General features: G+C 42.1%; 1 protein-coding gene across 3 annotated transcripts in view; it reads left to right on the forward strand.

Annotated features, from left to right (window-relative positions):
• The window catches only part of erbin (erbb2 interacting protein), a 287,800-nt gene extending 266,801 nt beyond the window's left edge, over window positions 1-20,999 (forward strand). For all 3 annotated transcript variants that reach the window (XM_068029426.1, XM_068029428.1, XM_068029427.1), the window contains 4 exons: window positions 15,182-15,406; window positions 15,999-16,091; window positions 16,388-16,462; window positions 18,575-20,999. In XM_068029426.1, coding sequence (XP_067885527.1) covers window positions 15,182-15,406; window positions 15,999-16,091; window positions 16,388-16,462; window positions 18,575-18,682 — 501 coding nt within the window. In that variant the 3' untranslated portion in view covers window positions 18,683-20,999. The remainder of the gene's footprint in view (window positions 1-15,181; window positions 15,407-15,998; window positions 16,092-16,387; window positions 16,463-18,574) is intronic.
• Window positions 21,000-24,385: the final 3,386 nt, after the last annotated feature.

Below are 24,385 nucleotides of genomic sequence, written 5' to 3' on the forward strand. Positions count from 1 at the left end.
GCTGAGGATCCATTTCTGAGGAACTCTAGAAGCATTATCCAGTGGCTGTGATTGTTGCCCTCCAACAACCACATGTTGCTTTGAACCAACTAGAGAACAGGCCATCCTGGACTGGGTATTGCGTAATGAGAGGGGAATAATTGACAATCTAGTGGTGCAAGACCCCTTGGGGATGAGCGACCATAATATGATAGAATTCTTCATCAAGATGGAGAGTGACGTAGTTGATGCTGAGACAAGGGTCCTGAATCTTAAAGGAAACTACGAAGGTATGAGGCGCGAGTAGGCTATGACAGATTGCGAAACGTTACTTAAAGGGATGATGGTGGATCGGCAATGGCAAACATTTAAAGAGCGCATGGATGAACTGCAACAATTGTTCATCTGGTGCAAAAGTAAAACGGGAAAGGTAGCCAAACCATGGGTTACAAGGGAAATTAGAGATAGCATTAGATCCAAGGAAGAGGCAAATAATTTTGCCAGGAAAAACAACAGACCTGAGGATTGGGAGCAGTTTAAAATTCAGCAAAGGAGGACCAAGGGATTGATTAAGAAGGGGAAAATAGAGTATGAGAGCAAGCTTGCAGGGAACATAAAAACTGGCTGTAAAAGTTTATGCAGGTATGTGAAGAGAAAAAGATTGGTGAAGACAAATGTAGGTCCCTTACAGTCAGAAACAGGGGAATATATTATGGGAAACAAAGAAATGGCTGACCAACTAAATGCACACTTTGGTTCTGTCTTCACAAAGGAGGACACAAATATCATACCAGAAATGTTGGGGGAACACAGGGCTTAGTGAGAGGGGGGAACTGAAGGAAATCCGTATTAGTAGAAAAATGGTGTTGGGGAAATTGATGGGATTGAAGGCCGATAAATCCCCAGGGCCTGATGGTATGCATCCCAGAATATTTAAGGAGGTGGCCCTAGAAATAGTGGATGATTGATGGTCATCTTCCAAGATTCTATAGACTCGAACAGTTCCTACGGATTGGAGGGTAGCTAATATTGCCCCAATATTTAAAAAGGGAGGTAGAGAGAAAGCAGGGAATTATAGACCAGTCAGCCTGACGTCGGTAGTGGGGAAAATTCTAGAGTCCAATATCAAAGATTTTATAGTAGAGCACTTGGAGAACAGTGGTAGAATTGGGCAGAGTCAGCATGGATTTACGAAAGGGAAATCATGCTTGACAAATCTACTAGAATTCTTCGAGGATGTAACTAGTAGAGTTGATGAAGGGGAGCCAGTGGATGTGGTTTATTTGGACTTTCAGAAGGCTTTCGACATAGTCCCAATAAGAGATTAGCATGTAAAATGAAAGCGCATGGGATTGGGCGTAGTGTATTGCGATGGATAGAAAATTGTTTGGCGGACGGGAAACAAAGAGTAGGGATAAATGGGTCTTTTTCCGAATGGCAGGCAGTGACTAGTGGGGTACTGCAGGGATCGGTGCTAGGACCCCAGCTATTCACAATATATATTAATGACTTAGATGAGGAAACTAAATGCAATATCTCCAAATTTGCAGATGACACAAAACTGGGTGGGAAGGTGAGTTGTGAGGAGGATGCAGAGAGGCTTCAGGGTGATTTGGACAAGTTGAGTGAGTGGGCAAATGCATGGCAGATGCAATATAATGTGGATAAATGTGAGGTTATCCGCTTTGGTAGCAAAAACAGGAAGGCAGATTATTATCTGAACGGCTATAAACTGAGAGGGGAATATGCAGCGAGACCTGGGTGTTCTCGTACCAGTCGCTGAAGATAAACATGCAGGTGCAACAGGCGGTAAAAAAGGCAGATGGTATGTTGGCCTTCATAGCGAGAGGATTCGAGTACAGAAGCAGGGATGTCTTGCTGCAATTATACAGGGCCTTGGTGAGGCCACACCTGGAATATTGTGTGCAGTTTTGGTCTCCTTATCTGAGGAAGGAATTTCTTGCTATAGAGGGAGTGCAGCCAAGGTTTACCAGACTGATTCCTGGGATGGCGGGACTGACGTATGAGGAGTGATTGAGTCGGTTAGGATTATATTCGCTGGAGTTCAGAAGAGTGAGGGGGGATCTCTTAGAAATCTATAAAATTCTAACAAGACTTGACAGGGTAGATGCAGGAGGGATGTTCTGGATGGTGGGTGAGTGCATAACCAAGGGTCATAGTCTAAGGATACGGGGTAAACCTTTCAGGACTGAGATGAGGAGAAATTTCTTCACCCAGAGAGTAGTGAGCCTGTGGCATTCGCTACCACAGAAAGCAGTTGAGGTCAAAACATTGTATGTTTTCAAGAAGGAGTTAGATATAGCTCTTGGGTCTAAAGGGATCAAAGGATATGGGGAGAAAGCGGGAACAGGTTACTGAGTTGGATGATCAGCCATGATCATAATGAATGGTGGAGCAGGCTCGAAGGGCCGAATGGCCTACTCCTGCTCCTATTTTCTATCAGGTACAATTCCTGTCACTGGAGGGTTTTCTCTTTGACTCACATTGATTTCTGTTTTTTTGGGGCACTTCAGTTCCATAGTTCAGTTAATGATGAGGGCAGGTACTCTCACCTCTCCAAAGGCATTCAGCCCTTGCGTCCATATCTGAATCAAGGCTGTGATGAGGTCTACAGTCACATGGTTCTGGCAGAACCTCAATTATTAATGAGCAAGTTGGCAGTGTGGAGGTGTCACTATTGAGGGTTCCTTCCATCACTTTAGTGATGATTGAGAGGATGCCAGTTTGACTTATCTTGTTTGGTGGATAGTACAATCTTTCATGTTTAGTAGATGCCAGTGTTGTAGCCGTACAGGAATAGCTTAGCTAAGGGAACAGAGAACTCTGCTGCACAGGTCTTCAGCACCACAGCCAGATGGTTGTCTGGGCCCATCGTCTTTGCTATGTTCATTGCATTGAGCTGTTTCGTAATGGCACATTGAGTGAACTGAATCAGTTTCACGCTTGTATCTGTAATGGCGAGGTGTGGGAGAGAAGGTTCAGTAGGATTGTCCACTCGGCACTTTTAGCTAAGATGCTTGCAAACACCTCAGCCTTATATCCGCCACTTACATGCTGGGCTCCACCATGGTTGAAAATGGGGATATTTATGGTGCTTCCTCCATTCTTAATTTGATCTGGTAACTCCAGAGCTTTGCTCTGAACCATTGATTAATCTACTGCTGGGGAAAAAAATGAAAGATCTATTAATCTGGACTATGTCCCCTTGCATCCCACGAATCCAATTTCTGGTCCAACATGTTTATCTTGGATGACTCCATATCTGCTTTCAGGATGAGCTCAATTTGTCAAGTGTTCTACTTTTTAAGTTCATCATCTCAGAACTTGACCTCATACCCTTACTGCACATAATAAGGATGTATTTTAAGAACTCCTTCCTATTTTGACCACAGAAGTTTGTCTTGCCTCAATCTACCTTTGGATGGTTAAGGGCTCCCTCAATTATAACTTTCATACTGCAAATCTTTTGTGATTATCTACAAGTCTCAGTCTTAGATTTATTTTGCTTTTTTCAAAGGTCTGTAAAATGCTTCCCATGTGGTTAGGGACTTCCATTTCTTAATTCTACCCAAATAAAACCTTGCTCCTCCATCAGTGAAAATGTTCTTTTTATGTCTGCAACTGTATCTTCAATAAATCATGTTCTCCTCCTGATTGCTCCTGAAAATATAACCAGGAATATTTACTTCCTAGCCTCATCCCCGATGAAGTCAAATATCTACCGAGGCTGTATCATCTTCACTATAACTGCTACCACTAGTTACTTGACATTTATTCTGTTGTGTAGTACATTTGCACATCAACCCAGCGGCCGGAATTTTACCTTCGTCTGAAGGGAGCCGTCCACCGACCGAAAAGTCGGTGGCAATCCTGCCTCCGCCTGGCCTGGGGGTCCAGTCTGGATTTTATGGTCCCCAGGCCCTTAATTGGTCTGAGGCGGGACTTCCACCTCATTGAGGCAGGAAGTCCCGCCTAATGAAGCTGCCAGCCAATCAGCAGGCTGGCAGTTCTTAGTCCCAGCAGCACCATCGGGAGCAGTGGCCGCTGCTGCAACTGTAGCCCAGCTGATGACTGAAGAGGAAGGACAGCCCCGACTAAAGATAAGTTTTTGGGGCCTCGCGGGGATGATCGGTCGGGCCCTGGTGAGGCAAGGGTGGTCGATTGGGGGGCAAGGGCCAGTTGGGCGTTGGGAGTGGTTGGGGCATTTGAGGCGGCCCTCTGTCGGGCACAGGGTGCCGTTAAATGGCCACTTACGGGCCTTGATTGGCTTGGGGCAAGCTGACCGTTTTTTGCCACTGCCACCCCGCGTAAAATGAAAGCGGGTTGGGAAGGGACTCTGAGCCTCCTGCCTGCTCTATTTTATGCTCCCCCCCCCCCCCCCCCCCCCCCAACCTACTGCCACCATCCAGCTCTTTTTGGGTGGGGAGGGAGGGGGTGCTTAATATTCCAACCAGCTATCCTGGAGCTTTCTTACTCCTCTCATGTTCCTGCCTATTTTTTTTCTTTCCTTGATTTATCTCAAAATCTTGCCCTTTCAGTTTACATTTTTAGATTGCTTTACCCTTTTACTGTGTTTACTTTAGCTCCTGCACTGTTTTTCAAAATTCTTTCATGGGATGTGGGTATGGCTGGCAAGGCCAGCATTTTTTGCCCAACCCTAATTGCCCTTTGAGAAGTTGGTGGTGAGGTGTCTTCTTGAACTGCTGCAGTCTATCTGGAGTGGGTGCACGCACAGTGCTGTTAGGGAGGGAGTTTCAGGATTTTGACGCAGCGACATTGAAGAAACAGCGATATTGTTCCAAGTCAGGATAATGTGTGACTTGGAGCAGAACTTGCAGGTGGTAGTGTTCCCATGCATCTGCTGTCCTTATTCTTCTAGGTGAAGAGGTTGCTGATTTGGAAGGTGCTGTCAAAGGTGCCTTGTTGAGTTGCTGCATGCATCTTGTAGATGGTACACACTGCACGCTGTGCCGGTGGTGAAGGGAGTGAATGTTTAAGGAGGTAGATGGGATGCCAGTCAAGCAGCCTGCTTTGCCCTGGATGGTGTTGAGCTTCCTGACTGTTGTTGGAGCTGCATTCATCCAAGCAAGTGGAGAATATTCCATCACATTCCTGACTTGTGCCTTGGAGATGGTGTATCGGTTTAGGGGATCAGGAGGTAGGTTACTTGCTGCAGAGTTTCCAGTCTCTGAACTGTTCTTGTGGCTGGTCCAGTTCAGTTTCTGGTCAATGGTAACCCCCCAGGATGTTGAGTGGTGATTCAGCGATGGTAAATGCCATTGAATGTCATAGGAAGATGGCTAGATTCTCTCTTATTGGAGAATGTCACTGCCTGGCACTTGTGTGGCTCGAGTGTTATTTGTCACTTATTAGCCCAAGCCTGGATGTTGTCCAGGTCTTGCTGCATCTGGACACAGACTGAATGTGATGGTAAATGGGATATTGCATTGAGATATACTTATCAGTATGAAAGTTGTAAAGTGAGAGGCTGCAGTGTTTTCGTAATGGTTAATTTCAAGTGTCATTATAATGGCTAGGAATTTGTGGGTGGTAGTAATGGCGAAACTATTGCCGCTTGGTGTTATTACTCTGTAAAGTTGACAGCAATTTCTGGCACCTGCACATGCGCAGTTAAACATTGAAATCCAAAAGTTGCTGTCAGTGATACCCTGCTCCTCCACAGTATGCTCTGTTGCAGTCTTCACAGATGGAATAAATTAGAAATCACTCATTTGTTGTGAACTTTGACTATTCACCTGTTATCATCGTGAGGACCACTGAAAAAGTTGAGCCTTGTCTAATCAGGAGTCACTTGAGTTTTTAATGGTGAACTAAATCATCATTGCTGTTGAACAATCCCTCTGGCCCTGAAAAGCTAATTTTATAAGTATAAAGTCTCATTCCCTCAGAACATTTAAAAGCTTTTTTTAACAATTTGTATACTGATAATTTACATTTCTCCCTTAACCCTATGTATATTTCCCAATCTTTATTTCACTTCCTGTACAATGATTTAACTAATTTCTTTCCTGCTTTTTACTTCCTGCTTTGCTGTCCGTGTGAAATCATTAATTTGATTGGCTGATCAGCCTGCCTGCCCTGTCGCTGGATGTCACAGATCACTTGTAGAAAGCATTAAATTCAAAGCATCGTCATAATCGAGGAATGCTGTGCTTTAGACCCTGATAAAACTTTGCAAGTGACTTTTTCCGCAACCAGCAGAATGCATCTTCACTGACAGTAAATATCTGGACCATTGGATGCTAATTCTATAATTAATATTAACTATGTAAAGATGTGGATGCTTATTTTGACCATGTTTTTAACTATCATTTTGAGTTTTTAGTGCTTTGCATAAAAAGTAAAATTTTTAATACCTTACTCATCTTACTGGGCTGGCTGTACTTATTACAAACATACACAGATTTACAGCCTTAAATTCTGGTGCAAATAATGACCCAAAGCAGCAATTTTCTCCTCCAGCTCTGAAGAATAACTTGGCATTATTAGAAGTAAAATCATACAAATTATGAAATAACATGTACATTTTTTCAGTTTTTTAAACTCAGTTATTGGTTTAACTGGGAAGCCCACTTGTGTATCAAGAAGGCTGAGAGGTACTATCGTTGAAATTGCCATTGATAAATATAACTGGAAAGCGGATTTAATTTGGGGTTGGTCATTTTTCCAGCAATATATTTTTATGGTCCTGAAATTGCACCACATGAGAACTTGAGTATTTGCTTAGAAACGTTTCATGTAAAATTTTGGGACTTCTATTGGGGCTTCCAGATTTTTCAGAATATCCAGGACATTGCAAAAAGAATTGCTCCAGCAAGAACATGCAGCACTGCCAATTCTTCTAAAATCTACAGAACAAGAAAAACTGCACTGGATTGATAAAATTTTCTCTTCAACTTGGATATGTACATAGTCTGGCACGACAAATGTACTTGCTCAGAAAGCATGTGTTGTGGTGCTTTCTGATAATGCAGCATTTGAGTGAAGTAATTGGTAAACTTTCTGTCTCTTCAAATATCTGCAAATCTGTTCCAGCCAACTACATTAAGTTATGGCCCTTTTGATTTTATTATTGTGTTACGACCAGGTGAGAAAGAGGTCTAGGGTTTCCTTTCAGCCTTCACCTGGTCTTACTGTAACAGGGTTTAATTTTAATCACCGTGTTTTTGGCTCCCCCTTGGTGAATCCTTATTCACCGCTTTCCAATTATAAGGCAAAGAATCCAGCACAATAGGCTTTCTTAGGTTTAAAGAAGAAAAGTTGAAATTTATTAAACTTGAACTTCAACTCTAATTCGGTTAACGCCTATGGATACACGACGCGCCCCACACTAGCATGCATACGCGATACACACATGCAAACAGACAGAAAAGAGCAGAAGGAAAAAAGTGGAAATGTTTGAGACAATATCTGAAGAGTTGTTGTTACAGTTCTTTGAGCTCACTGTCGAGTCTTTGATTGTAGGTAGATCCTGCTTTTCGATGGGGCCCAGTATTCTTCTTAAACTTTGTTCGCTGCAGCAGACTTTTCTCTCTTGGGGTTCATGTGTCTTCAGTGGATTCAGAGGCTTGTGAGAAAGAGGCAGACAGGAGAGGCTGTGGCGAGCCAGCCAGGAGAGATCTTCTCAGTCCAGGAGCATTCTGCTTTCTGCCCAAACACTTTGTACAAATTCAAAAAACCCAGGTTGCCCAGCAGGTTAGTCATGTGACTAGCTAGTTTGACCATGTCTGTTTGTGTATTCGGCCATCTTAGCAGTCAACCTGGAATGTGAGCTCTCCCACCTTCAACATCTGGTGATCAAAAGTCCATTGTTGTTTGAATGTGTCAGGGAATGGTCCTTTGTTCTTTCTAAGAACTGTCTGTTAATATGCAAATGTCCTTCCAGCCAAGATCTGGCAACCTTTTTTTTTAAAGCAAGACTCTCTTCACTCCAACAACAGTTTAAAATCAATGTTCATGACAAAATTAATGTGCCTCATTCTTGGCAGGTGGGGGCCTAGCATGACAATTGGTTTACTTTATCCTCTTCATTGAGATTCATTTCCTGTTGATTTGTATTATCTTTGTTTTTACATTTGTTTGGGGGATGTGGGCGTCGCTGGCTAGGCTAGCATTTATTGCCCATCCCTAATTGCCCTCGAGTAGGTGGTGGTGAGCTGCCTTCTTGAACCGCTGTAGTCCTTGGGGTGTAGGTACACCCACACTGCTGTTAGGAAGGGAGTTCCAGGATTTTGACCCAGCAACAGTGAAGGAACGGCGATATAGTTCCAAGTCAGGATGGTGTGCGACTTTGAAGGCAACTTGCAGGTGGTGGTGTTCCCATGCATCTGCTGCTCTTGTCCTTCCACGAGGTAGAGGTCGCAGGTTTGGAAGGTGCTGTCGAAGGAGCCTTGCTGAGTTGCTGCAGTGCATCTTGCAGATGGTACGCACTGCTGCCACTGAGCGTCTGTGGAGGGTGTGAATGTTGAAGGTGGTGGATGGGGTGCTAATCAAGCAGGCTGCTTTGTCCTGAATGGTGTCAAGCTTCTTGAGTGTTGTTGGAGCTTCACCCATTCGGGCAAGTGCAGAGTATTCCATCACACTCCTGACTTGTGCCTTGTCCATGGTGGACAGACATTGGGGAGTGAGGAGGTGAATTACTCGCTGCAGGATTCCCAGCCTCTGACATGCTCTTGTAGCCATAATAGTTATGTGGCTGCTGCAGTTCAGTTTCTGGTCATTGGTAACTCCCAGGATGATAGTGGGGGATTAAGCGATGGTAATACCATTGAATGTCAAGGAGAGATGGTTAGATTCTCTCTTGTTGGAGATGATCATTGCCTGGCACTTGTGTGGCGCGAATGTTACTTGCCACTTATCAGTCCAAGCCTGGATGTCGTCCAGGTCTTGTGCATATGGACACGGGCTGCTTCAGTATCTGAGGAGTCGCGAATGGTGCTGAACGTTGCACAGTTATCAGCGAACATCCCCACTTCTGACTTTATGATGGAGGGAAGTTCATTGATGAAGCAGCTGATGATGTTTGGTCCTAGGGAACTAAGTTGAAGAACTCCTGCAGTAATGTCCTGGGACTGAGATGACTGACCTCCAACAACCACAACCATCTTCCTTTGTGCTAGGTATGACTGCAACCAGTGGAGAGTTTTCCCCCGATTCCCATTGACTCCAGTTTTGTTAGGGTTCCTTGATGCCATACTTGGTCAAATGCTGCCTTGATGTCAAGGGCAGTCACTCTCCTCTCACCTCACCTCTGGAGTTCAGCTCTTTTGTTCATGTGTGGACCAAGGCTGTAATGAGGTCAGGAGCTGAGTGGACCCTGACAGAACTCAAACTGAGCATCAGTGAGCAGGTTATTGATGAGAAAGTGCCACCTGATAGCACTGTTGATGACCCGTTCCATCGCTTTGCTGATGATCGGGAGTAGACTGATAGGGTGGTTATTGGCCAGGTCGGATTTGCTCTGCGTTTTGTGTATAGGACGTACCTGGGCAATTTTCCACATTGCCAGGTAGATGACAGTATTGTAGCTGTACTGGAACAGCTTGGCTAGGGGTGTGACTAGTTCTGGGTGTTGTGACCAGGTGAGAAAAGGATCTCGGGGTTCCCTTTCAGCCTTTGCATGGTTTAACCATTGGGTTTAATTTTAAAAACACGGTTTTTAGCTCCCCCTCAGTGAATCTTTGTTCACTGCTCTTCAATTGTAAGGCAAAGAAATCAACCAGGCAGGTTTTCTTAGATTTAAACAAGAAAGGTGGAAATTTATTAACCTTAAACTCTAATTCGGTTAACGACTACGAATACACGACACGACCACACTAGCATGCATACGCGATAAACACACGCAGATAGATACAGAAAAGTAGAAAGAATAAAGGGGAAAAGTTTGAGGCAATAGCTGGGATTTATTTAGAGTCCTTTGAGTTCGATATAGAGTCTTGGATTGCCAGTAAGTCTTGCCGTTTCATTGGGGCCCAGTGCGCGTTTTAAAACTTGTTTCAATGTAGGAGTTTTTTCTCCCTTGAGGTTTAAGTGACTTCAGTGGATCCAGAGATTCATGAGAGAGAGTGAGAGCTAGCCAGGAGAGAGGCTCCCTTCCAAGCTCAGTTGCAATCTGACCCAAAACTGTCCGGTGAGCAGTTCAAAACCAAAAACCTGGGCCAGCAGGTTAGTCATGTAACTAGTTTGTTTTAAAACAAACTCCTGTATTTGTGGATTCTCCATCTGAACAGACACCCCAGAATGCTGGCTTTCTTTCACATTCAATATCTGGTGATCAAAATCCATTTGGATTAATTGGATCAGGGAGCAGTACTATTGTCTCCAGGCACTGTCTCTTAGTATGCAAATGTTTTCCAGCCGCTGATGATCTCTTTAAACAAGTCATCTCTTCATTCGAGCAACAGTTTAAAATTAATGTTCATATGACAAAATTAATGTGCCTCGTTCATGGCAGGTGGGGTCTTCATGACATGGAGCGCAGGTCTTCAGTGCAATTGCTGGAATGTTGTCAGCGCCCATAGCCTTTGCAGTATCCAGTGCCTTCAGTCGTTTCTTGCTATCACATGGAGTGAATCAGATTGGCTGAAGACTGGCATCTGTGATGCTCAGGACCTCGGGAGGAGGCCGGGACGGATCATCCACTCTGCACTTCTGGCTGAATATGGATGCAAATGCTTCAGCCTTGTCTTTTGTGATGCTGGGGATGTTTGTGGCGCCTCCTCCTCCTGTCAGTTGTTTAATTGTCCACCACCATTCACGACTGGATGTGGCAGGACTGCAGAGCTTGGATCTGATCGTTGGTTGTGGGATTGTTCAGCCGTGTCTATTGCATGCTGCTTCTGCTGTTTGGCATGCAAGTAGTCCTGTGTTGTAGCTTCACCAGGCTGACACCTCATTTTAGGTATGCCTGGTGCTGCTCCTGGCATGCCCTCCTGCACTCTTCTTTGAACCAGGGTTGATTCCCTGACTTAATGGCAATGGGCGAGTGAGGGATATGCCAGGCCATGAGATTACAGATTGCCTGTTTATTTTCTCTTTCGTGCCAAAATGGTTTGATTTCCCTTTGTAATCTTTTTCCAATGACATTCAGTATTATGTTTAGTTTATAAATTAAGAGGAAGGTCCTTTATAATTATAGCAAAAGTCACCCAAGCTGTACTGATTTTCCTGTGAGGATAATTGACACAGCTGAAATCTTGAAACTGTCACATGTTTGGCACAGAACCTTGGGAAGATTTGAGTCTACAGTGCTTAAAATGGATGTTTTAACAGTATAGTTTAACAGAGTTCTTGAGGCAGCAATTTTAAAACAATTCTTTCATCTGGATATGAAAATCGTTTTTTTCGCATCAAAAGCTCTTAGAGTGAAGCCTCGGAAATATTAATGCAGAAATATTTTGATTTATTCAGAGCCTTTCCAGCTCTGTGCCAGCTGTAATGCTTTTGTAATTCATAATTTTATAAATGTATTTTCTGCTCCTGAAGCTATTTTTTAAATAATTTTCACGACTTTGCATCTGTAAATATCTGCTGTAAAAGTAATAAAAGCAAAATACTGCGGATGCTGGAAATCTGAAATAAAAACAAGAAATGCTGGAACCACTCAGCAGGTCTGGCAGCATCTGTGGAAAGAGAAGCAGAGTTAACGTTTCGGGTCAGTGACCCTTCTTCGGAACGAGCAAATATAAGAAATGTCAACGGTTATAAGCAAGTGAGCCGGGGGTGGGGCAAGAGATAACAAAGGAGAAGGTGTAGATTGGACAAGGCCACATAGCTGACCAAGAGGTCATGGAGCAAAGGCAAATAATATGTTAATGGTGTGTTGAAAGACGAAACATTAGTACAGATAGGGTGTTAACGAACTGAAGATTGAGCAGCAGCAAGTACGAACATGAAAAAAAAAACAGTGGGTAAGCAAACTGAACAAACTACAATGATATGAACAAAAGAAAAAAAATTGTAAAAAATGCAAAAAAGAAAAAATAGCTAAAAATAAAAGTAAAATGGGGGGCCCGTCATGCTCTGAAATTATTGAACTCCATGTTCAGGCCGACAGGCTGTAGTGTGCCTAATCGGAAAATGAGGTGCTGTTCCTCGAGCTTGGTTGATGTTCAGTGGAACACTGCAGCAATCCCAGGACAGAGATGAGAGCAGGGGGGAGTGTTGAAATGGCAAGCAACCGGAAGCTCAGGGTCCTGCTTGCAGACTGAGCGGAGGTGTTCCATAAAGCGGTCACCCAGTCTGCGTTTGGTCTCCCCAATGTAGAGGAGACCACATTGTGAGCAGCGAATACAGTATACTACTTTGAAAGAAGTTCAAGTAAATCACTGCTTCACCTGAAAGGAGTGTTTGGGGCCTTGGATAGTGAGGAGAGAGGAGGTAAATGGGCAGGTATTACACCTCCTGCGATTGCAGGGGAAGGTGCCATGGGACAGGGACGAGGTGGTGGGGGAAATGGAGGAGTGGACCAGGGTGTCGCGGAGGGAACGATCCCTTCGGAATGCTGATAGAGGAAGGGAGGGGAAGATGCGTTTGGTAGTGGCATCACGCTGGAGGTGGCGGAAATGGCGGAGGATGATCCTTTGGATATGGAGGCTGATGGGGTGGAAAGTGAGGACAAGGGGAACCCTGTCACGGTTCTGGGAGGGAGGGGAAGGGGTGAGGGCAGAGGTGCGGGAAATGGGCCGGACATGGTTGAGGGCCCTGTCAACCACAGTGGGGGGGAATCCTCGGTTGAGGAAAAAGGAGGTCAGATCAGAAGCACCGTCATGGAAGGTGGCATCATCAGAGCAGATGCGTCGGAGATGGAGAAACTGGGAGAATGGAATGGAGTCCTTACAAGAGGTAGGGTGTGAAGAAGTGTAGTCCAGGTAGCTGTGGGAGTCGGTGGGCTTATAATGGATATTAGTAGACAACCTATCCCCAGAAATGGAGACAGGGAAGTGTCAGAGATGGACTGTGTAAAGGTGAGAGAAGGGTGGAAATTGGAAGCAAAGATGATAAAGTTATCCAGTTCAGGGCGGGAGCAGGAAACGGCACCAAAACCGTCATCAATGTACGGAAAAAGAGTTGGGGGAGGGGGCCTGAGTAGGACTGCAACAAAGAATGCTCGACATATCCCACAAAAAGACAGGCATAACTAGGACACATGCGGGTACCCATAGCAACACCTTTTACTTGAAGGAAGTGAGCGGAGTTGAAGGAGAAGTTGTTCAATATGAGAACAAGTTCAGCCAGGCGGAGGAGGGTGGTGGTGGATGGGGACTGGTTGGGCCTCTGTTCGAGGAAGATGCGGAGAGCCCTGAAACCATCCTGGTGGGGGATGGAGGTGTAGAGCGATTGGACGTCCATAGTGAAGAGGAGGCAGTTGGGACCAGGAAACTGGAAATTGTCAAAATGACGTAGGGCGTCAGAAGAGTCACGGATGTAGGTGGGAAGAGACTGGACCAGCGGAGAAAAGATACAGTCAAGATAGGAAGAAATAAGTTCAGTGGGGCAGGAGCAGGCTGACAGAGTCTGCCGGGACAGTCCCGTTTGTGGATTTTGGGAAGGAGGTAGAAGCGGGCTATCCGGGGTTGCGGGACTGAGGTTGGAAGCTGTAGAGAGAAGATCTCCAGAGGAGATAAGGTCAGTGATAGTCCTTTGGACAGTGGCTTGATGTTCGGTGGTGGGGTCATGGTCCAGAGGGAGGTAGGAAGAAGTATGTGTGAGTTGGCTTTGAGCTTCTGCAAGGTAGAGGTCGGTACACCATACAATAACAGCACCACCCTTGTCTGCAGGTTTTGATGACCATGTCTGGGTTAGACCTGAGAGAACGGAGTGCCTCAAATTCAGAAAGGGACAGGTTAGAGTGAGTGAGGGGGGCAGAGAAATTGAGATGACCAATGTCTCGCCGACAGTTTTCAATGAAGAGATCAAGAGCGGGTAAGAGGCCAGGGGGAGGGGTCCAGGTAGAGGGAGAATGCTGGAGGTGGGTGAATGGGTCTGCTGGTCGGGGGAAGGACTCCTGGTCAAAGAAATGAGCCTGGTGACGGAAGAAGAGCTCAACGTCATGCCGAGCGCGAAGTTCATTGAGGTGGGGACGTAAGGGGATAAAACTGAGACCTTTGCTGAGTACAGAACGTTCAGCATCAGAGAGGGGGAGGTCAGAAGGTGTAGTGAATACACAGCAAGGGGTCAGGTCAGAGGGAAGTGAAGCGGAAGAAGGATCTGGAGAAACATTTGTCCATATCAGCTGCTGGAGCTGTAAAAGTAACTTCTTTCTGCTCCCTGCCCCCCCCCTCCACTCACCCCACCAACATCTTTCAAGGTCCAGCTTTACTGTCACCTCAACCATAAACAGCTGACTCAGTTCAGACCTGAAATTGAAACTGCAACCTCTTGGTCTGTACAACTGAATCACATGTCATCTTTACCAAGTGTGTTTTGAGCGGAGTTCAATATTTAAGTTCACTTTTTTTGGTGAAAGATGACTGGGAAATGAGGTTTCATATTCTAGTTGATATCTACTACTAAAGGTACCTGTGTGCCAGCTGCAATTGTATTTTTATGCCCTGATTTCTTGGTTTTGAGTATTTCAAAAAAGTTACAAAATTATTTACAGCAGACTGCATTAGGAATATTCAATTAATCTTGTACACTGGAGCACAAAGTACCATTTGAAAGGAAGAATCTGAGTTTATTTCCACAATCTCGCACATCTTTGAGCCCCCAATTAGCTTTGTAACTGCCAGGAGAATGGAGCTGAGGCTTTTTTCCACACAAGTAAAAAGGAGAAATGTCACAAAGCTTCCTTTGTATATTTCTAGTGACTTGTTTCTGTGCTTTTTATTCACAATGATTTGTTTGGTAAATAACACTTCATCTGGTCTTGTATAAAGTTGTCTGCTGTATAAGACTGCCACCTAGTGCAATAAATACCAAGTTGTAGATTTCAGCAGGGGATTGGATCAGTTCTCAAGTTAAGAAATATGGATTCAGGATAGAGAAAGATGAAAATGACTCAGATTGGGTCCATAAACAGACCCAAGATGGTGGAGTAAGGGCTGAGTTGTCTATTTCCATAACACTCAAACTTGATCAGAAATGGATTAATAAATTTTTTAAAACTCTACGTTTGAAATAAGAATGTTGAACTTTTTATTATTACTTTGGTACCCAGGTGCCTTTGACAAATGGCCAGATGTACCAACCTTCAAGAGTTCCGATAAACTGCAGCCAACTCCACCACACAATGTCCCAAGCAACTGTTAGGAGGCATCCTTCTAGGGAGCAGCTGATAGATTACTTAATGCTAAAAGTATCGCACCAACCTCCATACTGTCCAACACAAGGTGTATCAACAAACCATCTGATGAGACAAGGCCGTGATATTGTACAGCAAGAGGTAAGAACTCATTGTAGGATCTCCCTTTGAGTAGTCACGTGGGATGTTTAATATCCATCTAAACCATCAGGGTGGTAAGATCCTTGGTTTGATGTCTCATCTAAAGGACAGAATTCTTTAACAATGCAACACTTCATTCCCAATGCTCAGATCTTTCTTTGGGCTTTAGCCCACAGCTTGCCAACTCGAGGATGAGAGTACTAACAGCAAAGCCAAGCTGACAATTTAACATAAACCATACAACTGTCCTGTCAGTAAAATTTGCTTTGAAATACTTATGAAAATTGTGGAAAATCCATGTGTTTGAAAAATTCTGTCCAGTGGGAATTGAGTTGAAATTGCCAAATTGTCCTATAATTAGGATCATTATCTCTTTTGAGAGAAGCAGATTTTCATTCCCAGTATGCAGGCAGGACCTGTGCCCAGAACCTAGAGGTACAAATGATGAAAACCATTTTAATCTACTTCTTGTTTTTCCTTCCTTCTCATTCCCCCCGCACCCCCCCCCCCCCCCACTCGCTACAACCGCCAAGTTAAACAATAGCACAAATCTCAATTTAATTAAGTTGTTTCCTTTGTTCTACCTTTCCAGATGCATGTTAGAATAGATAAGAATCCTGAGCTGGGTTTCAGTATATCTGGAGGTATTGGAGGTCGAGGGAACCCCTTCAGACCTGATGATAATGTGAGTATTTAACTATCTTATTACTTTAACTAGAGACATTAACTACTTCAGAAGAAAATAAAGCTTGAGACAGCCGCATGTTAACTTTTAGTAATTTAAGTAATTACAGTAAATTTTCAAAATCACTGAACCTTATTTTAATTAGAATTCCCATGATGTCTTCAAAAGTCTATACATTATCAATGTTGTAAGTTTATTACCATAATCACTATCTATTAGTGTGTTTCCTTGTAAATAATAAAGATTATAGGAAAATATGTTTTACACCTCTTAATGTTTATTTATTCATTATTTAGGGTATATTTGTAACCAGAGTTCAATCAGAAGGGCCAGCTTCAAAACTGATACAGCCTGGAGATAAAATAATTCAGGTAACTCTTATTAAGTTTACTCAATTCTCTGATCTCCACACAGTCTTTTTAAAAAAAAAAATTGCGCTCTCACACGCCCGCTCTCATTTGTTCTCTCCTCCTCCCTTGCGCACACAATCTCTTTCTCTAATACTCCTTGTATTCTCTATTGTGCATGCTTTCATGTGTGCTCCACATGTTGCAATTTGTTTATTATTTATTGCCTTAAAGTCATTTCTAAATGTTAAACATAATCATTTTCTCTCTGCCAATAGATTATTTTAAAAATTATTTTGCAGTGGTTACTTTGTTTATTGTTACTAGCTTAGCATTAGCATTGTTACATTTCTGCTGTTGTGGAAAATCTTCAAGATCCTGAATTAGTATTAAAATAGCACCAATTTAACCAGTGCTAAAGTACATTGACCACAGAGTTGTTTATTTTCAATTGGCATCTGCAATTCCATTTGATATCCTGGTTTTGCTTTCTTGTTGCTGTGTGACTTGTCGATGATTACCAAGATGTAGATCTATCAACAGATTTCTCCGGAATCCCCTTACTTCGATTTATTTTGTAAATCACATTAACATGTAAACGGCTTTAACCCTGTGTTTATAAATCCAACTATGAGAATCGTGGCGACACTTTTCTACCAAAGTAGTAGTTTAATTTCTTCTGATTACCACAAACTAAGTTATTGGTTGCCTCTTCCAAAGTACTTGCCGGATTCTAATTTCACAAGGGCCAGTCACCCACTCCTGTGGCCACCATTCTTGCCTGAACCTTATCAGTGAGTTACTGGACTATTTTATCAGTGGAGGCACCATAGCCAAGCCCAATCCTGTCCTCAACTGACATCCACTTATGTAGCAACAGGTGTCTCTAGACTGAGAACAGGAAGGAGCAGTATGCCCAGTTTCTTTCCCCTCCTTAAACTGGAGGTGCTGAAACCAAATGCCCACTGCTGCTTCAACCGAGCTGAATCAACCCAACACAGGGTTGAACCTGGGACCTTCTTGGTCTTAATTGCTAAGGTATTCCTTGGATAAACTTGCTGTGCTGCTAGGAAGCCTGTGTTCTCAGCTACCTACCTAGATGAATTGGCAAAATTGTTTCAAACCACCTTCTGATTATCATTAGTAAATAGGTGCAGTAAGTCATGTAATAGATCAAAACCCTCTATCTAAAATGTTTGTCGACAGTATGCAAGCATACAAATTAGGAGCAGGAGTAGGCCACTCAGCCCCTCGAGCCTGCTTCGCCATTCGATGAGATCGTGGCTGATCTGATTGAAACCTCAACTCCACATTCCCACCTACCTTTCACCCCCTTGCTCATCATGAATCAATCTATCTTCTTTTTGGGCCTCCTTATCTCGAGAGACAATGGATACGCGCCTGGAGGTGGTCAGTGGTTTGTGAAGCAGCACCTGGAGTGGCTATAAAGGCCAATTCTAGAGTGACAGGCTTTTCCACCGAATCTATCTACCTCTGCCTTAAAAATATTCAAAGACTCTCTTCCTCAAAAGGTGGTGGAAGCTGAGTTCCAAAGATTCATGGCCCTCCGAGAAAAAATTTCTCCTCATCTCTGTCTTAAATGGGTGACCCCTTATTTTTAAACAGTGACCCTCTAGTTCTAGACTCTCCCAAAAGAGGAAACATCCTTTCCACATCCAATTATTCCCCTGGACCTGATGGCGTACATCTGAAGGTTTAAAAAAGGTGGCTAACAGATAGTGAATGTGTTGGTTTTTAATCTTCCAGAATTCCCTAGATTTTAGAATGATCCCACAGATTAGTAGGTAGCAAACATAACAAGAAAGGGGGGAGAGAGAAAATGGGCAACTATAGGCCTGTTAGCCTGACATCAGTAGGCAAAAGGTTGGAATCTATTATGAGGAAAGCAAATGGTATTTATTAGAGATAGAATGTAAGAGTAAAGAAGTGCTACAACAATAATGTTAAATGATGGAGCAGGTTTGAAAGGGCAAGTGGCCGACTCCTGCTTGTATTGTTTCAGTAGAATTGCAGAATCATAATTTTGCTGGTGAATAGATTTGATTTTTGTAGTTTTGGATTTAATTTTGTTTGTACTTTTTAAAAATACTGTTAATAGATATACTTCTTTTACAGGCTAATGGGTACAGTTTCATTAATATTGAGCATGGACAAGCAGTGTCACTATTAAAAACCTTCCAGAATGCAGTGGACTTAATTATCCTGAGGGAAGTTGCATCCTAATGATGTGAATCATGGACGAAAAGAAGAAATCTACCATTGTGATCAGTTTTTTTTTAAAGTAATTCCATAGCAAAAAATGCAGCTAATATCACTTTTTACTGGGAGTTGGGAAAGGGATCAATGGACTGCTAAAATGGTCAGATGAGTTTAGGCTGTAAAGTAATGTATTGGCAATGTAGAGCTTTGGTATAAGGGGCACAACCACTCTGTATAATGGTAGGGGTGTGGATGCAGGGACTGAAATAGGTTATAGAAGCAAATAATGCAGGGTGAAGAATTAATATAGTAAACATCAAAATCACTCTTAATATGAACAAACCTGTGTGCTTTTCTGTACAGATTTTAGGTTTTATTTTTGGATAATATACATTACTAAATAAATTGTACAAGGCTTGAGTAGTGAGCCTGATTTTAGCTCATGGACAGGTGGCAGGGCTATCTGTTCCATAGATGTATGCCTTTATTTTTAATCATCTTTGTATAATTGTTAAACGCTGAAACCTCTGGGTAAGATGTACAGGAGCTGGAAAATGGATGTGTGTATATTGTTTAGACGAATGGGTAGGTGAGTGGTTTGAGCATATACAATAAAGTGACCTTGCTGGAGTAAGTGGTAAAACTGAATATGGGACTAGGTTATACCAAAGTAAGTGTGTGATAGTGTGGTTTAATGATGGAGAAGTTTTTATTCAAAGTTGGATTGGGAAAGGAAGAACAAATGAAACCTGTCTGAGATGGTCTGTTACCATAAGAATGTTCTGAAATGTGAATTGGATTCTTAAGGAAGTTATTAAAGGGTTTCTTAGTGTTTTTACAAAGAGAGAAGATTGTGGTAATGCTGCCTATTCCTGTATGAGAATGTTATTTTATTACACTGTTATCATTTCTAGTGCATTTGGCCAGCATTTTAAAAAAAAAACCTTTCTATCTTTACTAAAAATGGATATGATTAACAATGCTGATGCATACTGGTTAACTTTGTGTATCACAGTGAAAGTGCCATAGGAAACCAAGAACTAAGTTTTTAATACAGATTCAAACTGTGCACAGAAGCAATACTGTATGTATATTTAGAAGAAAAAAAAAACTGGTTTTATGAATTTAGTAATGTGCTTACCTTTTAAACTCTCAAGTCCCTGTAAAATTTCTATACCGACATAAGCATTAAATCAGTTGATTTATTTTATAAAATGTTCACACTCTTTTTTAAAAAAAAAATAATTATTATTTGAATGAACTCTTTAAATGCTCCTATGACGGTGCTAAAGGCTATTTTCCTCACCATTGGAACCAAATTTATCAGTAAAGTTGCTCTAAGGGTTCAGCATAAATAGTGTGTACATAAGCAAAACAAAACCCTGCTTTGGTATTTTCTGTATGTTGCAGCAGCTCATGGCTTCATGTTTCTTGATCACTGGTATTCTGTAGCAGCATTCCCATTTAGGTAAATCGTATCAAAGTTTGTTGTGTATGTTGAGAACTTCAAAGATTTTCTCTTTTTTTTAAATTTGATGCAAGGTCACAAGTTGCATTGATTGCTGACTACACTTTTAATTTTAAAAGATTTCAACCCACTGTTTAAGGCATGGTTTTTTAAAATGTGGAAACAGTTTTAAAAAAACTGAAGAAATTATTTGACCTGGTGGGGAATAATACTGTTCAACTGCTTGGTAATACTGTAGCAGAATTTATACAGAAAGAGTAAATTATATTTCAATGTAATAGCCGATTAGTATGAATTGAAGTTTGTAAAATGTTTTCTTTCAAGCTAGAATTGCCTTTCATGGACTTGGTGATCATAAAAGTACCATTGTTTGAACATGTTTGCACTTTCAAATTACATTTTGGTGGGTAAAGAAGAGCTTATTAATTCCACGTTTACTTCACAAATTTTCAGTTTCTGGAATTGATTGATTTCATGTAATCTGGAGAAACCATTTTGAAGCCAAATTTAAACCGACGTCAATAATTCTAATGGATGGATTAGATCATAACAATGGATGTGATGTCAGCTACTTGTCAAAAATAGAACACAATCTCACTTGTCTTTAGTAAGCCATATCCTGCAACATTTCTGACTTTGGGGAAAGAAGTTTGATTTCAAAGTAATCAGTTTCTGTTTCATTTTTACCTTGTTTTACATAATGGTTAAAAAATATATTTTTTTGTGTGATAGCCGGTTTACGAAGTTGATGTTTGATATAAAGCCAGTAGTGCTTTAAGTAACTGCTCGATCGCTGTTGATGGCCAATACATGAAAGGTGTAATTCAGCTGTGTATGTAAACCAGAAAATAAATTGAAAAGTCTTAAACATTCCCTCATATTTATTATGTAACTTATTTATTTAGATGATTTCTTGTGGACTTGATTTTTCTAAAGTTTGTATATAGTTGAACACTTCCTTGATTAGAACCAATTTAAAATGAACCAGGAGTAGCCACTGTACTTAACTCGATCCCCATAGGAACACTGTATTCCTGATATATTTTGAACCATTGCCTTTTAATTGAGCAGGTCTGTAATGATGTTTGAAAAGAGCTGCATTTGTTCAACATTCCACATTTTGTAAATAATTCAATGGTTTCTGACGTAAACTATGGTAATTAGGGTAAACTAATGCTCTTCACAGTCTGATTTACTTTGTACAATTTTAGTTTGAATGGAGGCAGTCTGGTTGTATAAGAAACCTTAAATGGTCATTCAAAATCGCTCTGTCCCACTGACAACTGAAACTGATTTATAAATCCACTCACTTTACAAAAATGCAAGTTGCTTCTATATGTTCCTATTGTGGTTTATTAAAAAATTTCAATCACTTACTTTATTCGACCACATTTTGTGCTCTTTTTTAATCTTCAAGTAATTACTATACTGCACTAAGCACTTTATGGTTGCAGTATTATCTGAGCAGTACCCATTGTTATGTGAACGGTATGAAGTGAATTCTATAAACAGTATTGTAAATTAAGCGTATTGCTTCAACAAAAACTTTGAAATTAAGTCACCTTTTCAGTTTTATTTATAAATTCCAGATTGCTTACAAATCATTGATTTGGGGATTTTATTATCTTAAACTGCATTTTTCAATTGAATTTCAGTGCAATGGAGACACAAAATTTAGTGTTTAATGTAATATCAAAAACATATATACTTCCTGCAGTCCACGTTCATGGATTTGTGTATTATTTATATAGCAAGTTTAATATTTTTTTAGAAAAATCTTTGAGCAATGTCTGCCTCTGCACAGAATGACTAACCATTTTTAAAGAATTTTTGGTTTTGCTTCACCTATGACTAATGTGCAAGTCCTGGAGGTGCAGTAAACATTTAATTCAATACAAAACTAATTTGTTTATTGGCATGTGCTGTACTCTCCATTATAATTCCATACAACAGTAAGCAAGTACAAGGTACTGCAAAGGCTATGGGCCCTGACAACATTCTGGCAATATTACTGAAGACCTGTGCTCCAGAACTAACCGTGTCCCTAGCCAAGCTGTTCCAGTACAGCTACAACACTGGCATCTACCCAGTAATGTGGAAAATTGCCCAGGTATGTCCTGTGCACAAAAGAAGGACAAATCCAACCCGGCCAATTACCACCCTATCAGTCTACTCTCGATCATTAGTAAAGTGATAGAAGGTGTCGTCGACAGTGCCATCAGGCGGCACTTGCTTAGCAATAACCTGCTCAGTGACGCTCCGTTTGGGTTTCGCCAGGGCTGCTCAGCTGCTCACCTCATTACAGCCTTAGTCTAAACATGGACAAAAGAGCTGAACTCCAGAGGTGAGGTGAGATTGACTGCCCTTGACATTAAGGCAGCATTTGACTGAGTATGGCATCAAGGAGCCCTAGCAAAGCTGGAGTCAATGGAAATCGGGGAGAAAACGCTCTGCTGGTTGGAGTCATACCTAGCACAAAGGAAGATGGTTGTGGTTGTTGGAGGTCAATCATCTCAGTTCCAGAACATTACTGCAGGAGTTCCTCAGGGTAGTGCCCTAGGCCCAACCATCTTAAGCTATTTCATCAATGTCCTTCCCTGCATCATAAGGTCAGAAGTCGGGATGTTCACTGATAATTGCACAATGTTCACCATTTGTGACTCCTCAGATACTGAAGGAGCCCGTGTCCATATGCAGCAAGACCTGGACAACATCCAAGCTGGGGCTGATAAGTGGCCAGGGGTGCGTGGGGGAGCATAAGAAGCCATTAAACTCTGCCAGTGATGTGGCAGCAGAAGTACCCACAGGCGCAAACAATGTCCTGCAAATAGAGCAGAATGCTTTTATTGTAGAGAAACAGGGCACTTCAGTAAAATGTGCGAAAATAAAATCTCGACTACCTTAGGAGGAGTTGGTGGTATAGTGATAATGTCACTGGACTAGTAAACCAGAGGCCCGTGTTAATACCCTGGGGACATGGGTTCAACTCCCACCATGGCAGCTGGTGGAATTCAAATTAAATTCAATTAATTAAAAAATCTGGAATTGAAAGCTAGTCTCAGTAATGGTGCCACTGAAACAATCATTGATTGTCATAAAAACCTATCTGGTTCACTAATATCCCTTAGGGAAGGAAGTCTGTCCTTACCTGGTCTGGCCCACATGTGACTCCAGACGCACAGCAATGTGGTTGACTCTTAACTGCCCTCTGAAGTGGCCTAGCAAGCCATTCAGTTGTTTAGGGCAAATAGGGATGCGCAACAAATGCTGGCGTTGTCCACATAACATGAAATAATTAAAAATCTAAAGAAAAAGCATTTAAAAATAGAATGGTTAAGAAAGTTAAACAACCTGTTGCAGCAGAGCAATAAAAACATTTTCCGAATCAGGCATTTTGGTCTGCAGACATATATGTCAAATATCAATAATTTCAAGCTCAACACCGGATCAAGTGTAACGGACAAAGAGCCGTAGCTATCCACGCACCTTCTGCAACCAACTGAAACTCAGTTCCATGGCCCAGAAAGGGTTGAACTTGAAGTAAAGGGGAAGTTACAGGCAAGTCCAACAAATTCATCAGGTGCAGAGGCAAAATGAAGAATGCATCTATGTCCGCCAATATTGTGAGCAACGTTGGCCACAACTGAGTCCCAAGGATAAGAGGTTGAAAATCTTCGTAGAATGCAAAGAGGACACTTTACCATAGTGGATGGTTTGTTGAAAGAATGACAAGAAACTGGTGATTCCAGAGTCACTCTGAGTAGATATCTTGGAGAAGATACACCAGCGTCATATGGGCATAACTAAATGTAGAGCATAGGCTCGGGTGTCCGTGTGGTGTCCAAGAATTTCGAAGGATATTGAAGAACTGATTTCAAATTGTGACGTATGTGCAGTTCTCCGACAGGATCAGAGAGAACCTCTAATTTTGACCCAATTCCCAACGAGACCATGGGGAACGGTTGGCAATCGATCTATTCGTTGATGGAAGATCCTATCTAATTATAGCCTCAAGATGGATCGAGGTAAAACGAATGTGCACAACAACAACTGAAACAGTCATCAGAGTTTTACAAGAAGTTTTTGCAACATATGCTATACCTGAACAGATAGTATCCAATAAAGGACCACAATTTGCAAATGATTACTTCACGCACTTTGTGGAAAAATGTGGATTTGTTCATCTGACAAGTTCTCCTCGGTATTGACAACCGAATGGAGAAGCTGAGTGAGCAGTTAGAACTGTTAAAGTTGTTATG

This window comes from Heterodontus francisci, chromosome 4 (genome assembly GCF_036365525.1).
Source record: "Heterodontus francisci isolate sHetFra1 chromosome 4, sHetFra1.hap1, whole genome shotgun sequence".
NCBI lineage: Eukaryota > Metazoa > Chordata > Chondrichthyes > Heterodontiformes > Heterodontidae > Heterodontus > Heterodontus francisci.